We start from the raw sequence: 8,552 nt of genomic DNA, 5'->3' as shown, positions 1-8,552 counted from the left end.
GTGCTGGTTTTTCTCTCTTCTCTTAGTAGTTAGTAAACAACATCTTTTTCTTTAATAAATGAAATCATAGTTGAAGATCTGCTGCTGCAGCTGGAGAAACCTGCTCAAGTAGAAGCAAAGTTTGGCTTGCTCTTTTGAAGCCTATTTTAACCATTTATAGGGAGGATATTTAATTTCAACCTGACCCCGATTAAAAAAAAAAGAAAAAAATGTAAATTAGAAAAGTTGATGGCATTTCAAAATTTTAATCCAATACTTTTTCTTTGATTCTGGCTAAGAAAAACACTAAGATTTACCTATTGTTGCATTTTCTCTCCAGACTGTTTAACAAAAGAGTAGGTGGGAACGCATATATATTGTATAGACAACTTTTGGACTGGCTCTGCTACCTGATGGCTTGGCAACCAGTTGTTATAAGCATCATCCAAGACATTAGTTACTCATTGGGTCTAGAATAGGACTCAGATTGTTAGTCAGAATGCAAAGTGTTGGATATTGACTGGTCTATAATAACATGTATATTCTGCAGTTAATTTTTAAAGACTAGAAAAAATAGCAGCTGGTTGAACTCTAGTGTGCTATACACCCTTTTGGAGGACAGTGCCTCTTTTTGTATTACAGCAAGACTGTACAGCATGCTAAAAAGCATTTTTTTTATTTCCTCAAAATAAGAATTAAAAGGAATTTAAAAGAATTTTCTGCCAAAAGGCCCAACTCTTAATAAACAGCTTCTCAAACACAAACAAAACCAACAACCGGATCAAAATGGATGCGTATGTCTTGCCGCTTAGCGGCTGAATGACTGACATCTATACTACTCTGGCCACACTGTGGGGAACTGAAACGTATGATGTTTATCCAAGAATGGTGAGTTCTGCTTAGGAAGTAGAGAAGCTGGTCTTAAAAGGTAATTAACCTAGCTGAAGTAGCTTTGGAACTGCATACATAAACAACTTTTCATCATTAAATATTTAAATGAAACAGCTTTCGCTAACACTGTTGATTAACATGTGTAAACAATTGTCATGGTTTAACCCCAGAAGGCAGCTGAGCACTACACAACTGCTCGCTCACTTCCCCCACAGTGGAATGGGGCAGAGAAATAAGTAGGGTAAAAGTGAGAAAACTCATAGGTTGAGATAAAGACAGTTCAATTGGTAAGTTAAAAGCTGCATGCAAGAAAAGCAAACCAAGGAATTTGTTCACCAGTTCCTGTCAGCAGGTGGACGTTTAGCAATTTCCAAGAAAGCAGGGCTCCATCAAACTTAACCGTTACTTGGGAAGACAAACACCTTAACTCCAAATGTCCTCCCTTCCTCCTTTTTTCCCACAACTTTTACTGCCAAGCATGACATTATTTGGGATCAGACATCCCTTTGGTTGCCAGGGATCTGCAGTCCCACCTGTGTCCCCTCCCAGCATCATGCACCCCCAGCCAACTCACTAGCAGGACAGAGTGAGAAACAGAAAAGGCCTTGATGCTGTGCAAGATCTCCTCAGCAATAACTAAAACATCCCTGTGTAATCATCACTGATTTTGTCACAAATCCAAACCACAGCAACAAAGGGTAAACTACGAGGAGTATTAACTCCATTCCAGACTGGACCAGTACAACAATCCATGACCACAGCTATAATAAACAAGTAATGTACATGGATACAAAAAGAAAGTAATAGAATTTACAGTAGCTCAGCCTTCTATTCTCAATATATAGATAGGTGATAAGATGAAAAGGGAAACAAATCCAAACTATATTTGCTATCTAATTATTCTTTAATGTCACTCTCTAGGATTTTAGAGCTATTTTCAAATTAAACCAAAACATCGCCTGTTGCTCTTCTTCAAGAGGCCACTCCAGGTAGGTCTTGGTGTTCATGATCTTCCGCAGCTTGCAGAACCTCTTGGGAATCGCTTGACTCTGGATGGGTTCCAGAAGGATGAGAATCGCTGCATCGTTGTTCTCATCAAAGAGGCGGAAGTGCGAGAAGTCCAGCTCGTACTTGCACCACTCGCTCTGCACAAAGTGCTCGGACAGCACAAAGAGCGTTTTGTGGCTCTTCTCGATGGAGTCGATGATGTTGTCCACAATCCACTTCCCGGGCACAAAGTCCCGCTTGTGGAGGCAGAGCCGAAAGGGGGGACAGGCCTGCTCCAGCTCCCGCACCATGATGTTTTCCACCCAGTCCGAGTCATTCTCGCTGTAGGAGACAAAAGCGTCGTAGCAGAGGTCCTTTGGGGGGGCTCGCCTGGGCTTCCGCTTGGCCCGCAGCCATGCCCAGGTCATTCTCAGGTACCAGACCGCGTGGTACTTGTAGCCGACAGCCACGAGGGAGAGGATGGCCAGGAACACCAGGGTGCAGATCAACGACACCATGAGGGACCGGTGGCACTCCATCAGCGAGAGGTGCACGGCTCCAACCTGAGCCCCTCTCACTGCCAGGGGAGAGTCACACACGTACTTGTCCGGCCAGCCCACCAGCACCGGCGCTAGTCCTGCCTGGTGGTGGATGAAGGAGAGGAACTCACAGGAGCAGATGAAGTTGTTGTCGCTGGCATCCAGCAGCTCCATGTGCTTGAAGGACTCGAGCTCTGCCTTGGAGAAACTGTTGAGCTTGTTTCTTCTCACTGACATGGCCACTAAGTTAGGGATGGGTGCTGCATCAGGCAAGGTCTTCAGCTGGTTTCTGGTGAGGTACAGCTCTTTCAGAAACGGGAGCTGCAGTCCAAACTCCTTCAGGTTGTTCGCGCTAACATCCAACACTTCCAGCGTTGGGGGAATGCAAGTCGTTACCTTAGGAATTTGAGTTCTGGAGAGGTTTAAATATTTCAGGGTCTTTGGCCATTCACACACATCTGGAATATCGCCAAAATTATTTTGGCTAATGTCTAGGAGAATTAGGTGTCTCAGATGAGACAAACTTTTACCCGTCATTCCTAAGTCACTCAGTGAGTTCTGACTTAAATTTAGAGTTTGCAGTGAGGGCCAACCACCCTGACACGCTGAGTGTTCCAAACTCTGGTCTCCAAGCAAATTCGAGCTAAGGTCAAGATACTCTAATGATCGAAGATGTTGTGAAAGCCTGCATGGTACCAGAAAGACCTTGGTGTTTTCAACTGTGACTTTGGTGAGGAAAGATATTAGTCCTTGCACAGTCTGAAGGTCTGTAAACAAATAGAATTGTTCTATAGATAATTTCTCTATTGTCAGAATTTTAACAGTCTGTGATTGATTTACATGAATTTGCATTTTCCATCGTCCAGTTCCCATGAGTCTACAGTCTATGAACTCAACCTCCTCTAATTTTGGCATGTCTGCGATAATGCTGACAATCTCAGGAACAGTGGCGTCTGTTACTAAGGACTCTTTGAAAGAGATTTTGTTTGCAAAGGAGTTAGACATGACTCTCAATAGTTGTGTTTCAGCAGGTTCATTGAGGTCAATTTTTCTCACTTCTAACCAAGTGACAGAGTGCAGAAGGTCCCTGACCATTGCGGAGACTATGCTAATATTTCTTATGTTTATGATCATGTGATTGATCTTCCTAATCGGCTCCAAACCTCCTGGCTCGTACTGACTGAGGTTGCCACCGTCAATCCACAGCTTGTCAAGAAGCGCAACGCCCTCAAAGTCCCCTTGCCTGATTGTGGAGAGCCAGGGGTTGCCCAGGTGGAGAGAGCTCAGGTTCCTCAGGTTAGAAAACAGGGAGCTTTGTCCCAGGTCTCTGTAGGAGTTGCCTTGCAGGTGGAGGTGCTGGAGTGAAAAGAGGTGCCCAAACCACACAGGGGACAAGTGAGCCAAGCTGTTATTTGACAAGTCCAAGAGCTCCAGTTTCCCAAGGGAGCGGAACGAATCCTCATCTATTGAGCTGATTTTGTTGGACTGCAGCAGCAGGGCTCTCAGGTTCACAGCCTGCCACAGGTCCTGGGATTGGATGTGCTTTATCCTGTTGTGGGCCAGGTTTAACACTGTGGTTTTGGCTGTGAGCCCAGGTGGAATGAAGTCCAAGCCCATGGAAGAGCAGTTGCAAATCTCAGTAGTATCACAGGAAGGACAAGTCTGCTTCATCTCTTGCTCTCTGGAGAGATTTACAGCTAAGACCACGCAGATGGTCCACACTTGCCAGGTGTGTGAAGTCATTATTTTGCCTTAAAATATAAAATACAATCAGAGCAAATACAAGATGAATAGTTAGTTTTGAATAATGTCTGTTTTGGATTTATCTAATCCATAGCCTTTACTGTTCTGTCCAGTTGATTCCACTATAAATATATTTAACACCATTCAGAGATTAAACAGATTAGTCAAAAACAGGCATACTATACACAAATATTCCAGAATCATTTATCAAAAGCTACATTCCTTGAATTTACTTTTTTTCCCCTGCCATTTCTAATTCCATGAGGACTCTCAAATAAATTAACAGCTGTACAAATCTTTAGCTGATTCACCTCAACATCTGAATAATCACAACATTACTACTAACCTGATCCTTTGCCTGTTTAGGATATAGTCCTCATACATCCCACCTCGGCCCTGTCTTAGGCATTTTTCTTCTGAATTTGTGAGTATAATTTTGTACATATAATTTTTTACTAAGTCTAATCCTGGATATGTTAAGAAGAGTCAGCATCTTGCAAGAGACAGTGACATTTGCATTTAATATTCATGTCAGCTATATGTCTAATCTCTATTCTGACAATAGGGAGAAGAGGATTGCGTATGCTTCAGTCCCCTTCCTCATTTCATCTGCCTTAGGCTATTCTGTTTATAAATGTGCTAGGAGCAGGGAGACAAATATTTGCCTGGATGTCTGTGCAGGCCATTATTGTCATGTTGACAACAGTGCAATACTTGCTAATGAAACATAAACTGGGAAAGCTGACCATTGTAGTTTACTGACTCTTAGCTCTTCCTTTTTACTGCCACATCCTTCTCCTCTGCCAGTGGCTTTTTCTGCTTTGGGTATCTGTGGCAGGGAGGAGGTCAGAACAAATCACGAGAAAGAGCCAGGGGCTTTTGGAGCCTCCTGCACATCAGATCAGCTGGACTAGATCAGCTTTTTCCAGTCCCAGAGCCTGTTCCTCATCTGGGCTGAAATTACTCAAGAGAAGCTGCACAGCTGTGGATCCTGTGTCACTTCTCTTTCCTCACAGAGCCAGGCCTTTCGTAGTACTGATTTGACATGGCTTTTTGTGTTACAAATCTTGCTGCATATCCAGTCTGTCCTTACTCCTGGCGAGGTGACTTTAGTTCTTCTGTCTCTCTGAGGAGCTGGAAAAACAATTCTTGAAGCCTGAATCCCCTTCAAAACCCTTATTACATACTGAATTATAGCCCTTTTTTGTTTATGCTTTCCTGACATGGATCAAAGAGCACTTTTGAAGCTTTTTCCAGCGTGTCACAAATCCCTCTATTTCAGTAGGTGTCTTACTTAAGAGGGTGAAAAGAGTGAACTGACCCCAAAGAGGACAATGAACAGGTTCCCAAAGATCACAGTGGGCTCTGTATAAGGTTAATCAGGTTAGATTGACTGAGAAGTACTTTCTCTTTCAGTCATACTAACACTCTGTGCAAAGACCTACTGTACTTGGAATTCATACTCTAATTTGCTGTACAATAGCTGATCCACACAGACAAGTTCATACAGACAAGTTCTTCTCTTCTAGTTGCATTATTTTTAGCCAGAGTTGCTTAAAATCATTCAGAAGGGGCAGAATTAGCTGAGATTGTTCAGGCATATGGGAGAGGAGGAAAAGTTGTGGATAATTTTTCCAATCATTCCATCTCTTCCCACCTGCGGGACTATAAACATTTTGACCTCTTGTGCTATTTTCCTTTAATCTCTGTCTCTTCCTGATGTAGAGCTTTGCGTCTTGAAGGACACAATCCTCTCACCCATCTTTAGACGTCCACAGCTGAGCCGGTCAACCACTGTGTCCTCCAAAGTCAACACAGAGAAAAAACAACTTTTAGGGGCAATTCACATCATATCTCTTGGACACCCACACTAAGATGGGATGATCCCAAGAGAAATTACTCCATTGACTTAAAATGGAGCACCAAAGTTTAGATACTTAGATATTTGTCCATGTGAATCCCACCAAAACAAACTGTGGTCTGTAGTTACACTCACCTCTAGTACAGCTGAGACTTCTCTATGGGGCTTTTTTGGTCTTGCAGGTCTGGCTGGTTAATACAGTGCTATAGGACATAGGAGCAAAGCTGTGAGTAAGAAGAGTTTCAAAAGCAACCAATTTAAGTGGCATTTTTGAAGTTGCCATCTAAAAGCTTACTGTTTGGAAAAGAAACAACCAGGCAACCTGGCCAATCAAAATCTATCTATAGGTAGGCTATTTACAGATGGAAAATTTAGCAGCACAGAAGGGAACTGGGCAGGTACTGAGAGGGAAGTATTCTCTTTCCCTTCTCATTAATGTCTAATAGTTCATCTTAAGACCCTGACTTAGAGAGTTTTTCAGGCTTCTCTGCACCCACTCAGAAATACAGTCCCAGTCCACAATATCATTGCCCTACCAAGAAATCACTTTTCCCTGTTGCACTGGGAGGAAAAAAAGCCACATAGAAGCTAAAATGTAGCTAAAAACACGGAAACTTGCATAGATGCCTTTATGCCATAAGGCACTGTGATGAACTAGACATTCAAATTGTGTCTGGGTTATGGACAAATGGTCTGAGACACCAGACGTGCTCAGGGTTATCTTCCCTGGCCCCGACGAGTAGAAGTGTTTGAGGAAATATGCACTTAAACAGAACCACAAGTGCCCACAAAATGAGGTTGTATAAATGCTAACAAATGCTAAAAGCTAATGTAATTGCTGAAATTAAGCATGCCAGTAGTGTGCAAATTGATTCTAGCTTGGAGAGTGCTACAAGCTAAATGAGAGCTGATAAATTTGAGCAATGCTATGGATTCTGCAGTGTCACTAGTTGGTGAAGGGATTGATTTGCAGGCAGACCTGGGAAAGCTGCTGTTTTCCACTTGACTTTGTATGGATTTCATAAATCCTAGCTATCACCCACCAGCATTGCCTTATTCATATGTATGTGTATACACACACACACATGTATAAGCATGCCTCTTCTTGTTTCTGACACAGAGGGTATGCAACAGGGCAGTTAGGTGGGGAGACAGTTGATTCCACTGTCCTGAAGCCATTATTCAATGAGCCCTTTCCTGGTTGAATTCCTAAGACAAACACAGAATTCCTAAGACAAACACAGCCCACCTTCACACCCAGCCTTCCCAGGGCAGCCGGTATCGACACACAAGTGGGACAACACCCAAAGCACATACAAGGCACCCTCCCACAAGGAAACTGAGCAAGAAAGGGGAGCTATCTCTCCCCTTTCCCAAAGAACATTGCTCCCATCAGCATGTCTCAGCTCTCCTGGCTCTCCTTCCTTTTGCTGCCTGCCTGCCACGCAGCCATGCCGGCTGCCTGCAATTGCATGTGCCAGCTCCATTTCTGCTCGCAGCCAGAAATCCCTCCCTCCCCTGCACTCCTGCAGACGCCAGCCCCTGCCTGGCTGCCCCAAATACCCTGAATCTCCCATGCAGAGGAAGATGACTCAGTGGTGGAGATTATATAGCCTCTTCCCAGTGCTCCCTCCTTGTTTCTGCTCTGGCTCCACTCTCTTTCTGTGCGTCTCCAGCTTCCACCCACCTGCAAACTCACCTCTGTGCAGAAAAGATTCCCAAAGATGCCAGCTCCAGCTCCAGTGCCTGCATGCTGGTGAACCTATGTCACATTTCATCTCTCACTTGCTCTTCACCCAGCTTCCTCCCACGCTGGTGTTTCCTTCCCACTTCACTGGTCAGCCTTGGCAATGTAAGCAAGGGAATTCCCACATGGGGGCTCTGACTGACAGAAGAACAGTAACACTATCAGTACTTTTAGATGTGCCACCTCATAACGATGGGTTTATAGTAAGGGCATACTGTGTGAACGCCAAGGCTTATCTTGCCTCTCTCTCTGACCCTCTCTTTGCAATGACTAGCAAGATGTGTTTTCCTCCTTACCTCTAGGCACTCAGACTCCTAATCTGTTTTACCAGTGCTCAGTGTTTTGCTGTCAGATCATTTGCTCATCACTTACCTGGAGTTCAGCCTGGATTAGCCCACGAGCTATTCTTCTCCAAGAGAGTGTACGGATCAATTCTTTTGTAACAGACTTTGGACTAACCCTACAAACATCGTTATAACAGGAAAGTAGAACTGAAAGTGGTGTTTGGAGGCTACACCCAGAGAAACCACCGTCTCATGTGTGTATTTGCATATAACACGCACAGGAGTGGGAATACGCATCAGCACATACACAGATACACATATATATGAGCATGTACAACTTTTAGACGTGTGTATAAGCAAATTTCCCCATTTTTCAATGCTCATCCCATATAGCAATGCTTCAGTATTTCAGTACAAAATAATTGTGTGTATAAAGTTTAACCAAGACTCATTTAGACTCTCCTGCACTTAAACTCTAGCAACACAAGCAAAGGGGAACATGGAAGTGCCAAGTTAGAGAA

General features: G+C 43.7%; 1 protein-coding gene across 7 annotated transcripts; it reads right to left on the bottom strand.

The window, feature by feature from the left end:
- Window positions 1–1,564: 1,564 nt before the first annotated feature.
- TLR2 (toll like receptor 2) lies at window positions 1,565–8,233 on the bottom strand. Of its 7 annotated transcripts, none has more exons than XM_065693147.1 (5): window positions 8,120–8,233; window positions 7,700–7,885; window positions 6,136–6,203; window positions 5,797–5,940; window positions 1,565–4,147 (listed from the first exon to the last, which is right to left on the bottom strand). In XM_065693147.1, exon 5 carries the CDS (start codon window positions 4,137–4,139, stop codon window positions 1,788–1,790), a length of 2,352 nt encoding a protein of 783 aa, XP_065549219.1. In that variant the 5' UTR covers window positions 4,140–4,147; window positions 5,797–5,940; window positions 6,136–6,203; window positions 7,700–7,885; window positions 8,120–8,233; the 3' UTR covers window positions 1,565–1,787. The 7 variants fall into 7 exon arrangements, with proteins under 7 accessions (XP_065549219.1, XP_065549182.1, XP_065549189.1 ...); XM_065693110.1 differs by having other exon boundaries at window positions 5,898–5,940; XM_065693117.1 differs by having other exon boundaries at window positions 5,898–5,933.
- Window positions 8,234–8,552: the final 319 nt, after the last annotated feature.

This window comes from Lathamus discolor, chromosome 1, assembly GCF_037157495.1.
Source record: "Lathamus discolor isolate bLatDis1 chromosome 1, bLatDis1.hap1, whole genome shotgun sequence".
Classification (NCBI taxonomy): Eukaryota; Metazoa; Chordata; class Aves; order Psittaciformes; family Psittacidae; genus Lathamus; species Lathamus discolor.
Note: the sequence above shows the minus strand (reverse complement) of the source record. Positions and strands in the feature narration are given on the sequence as shown.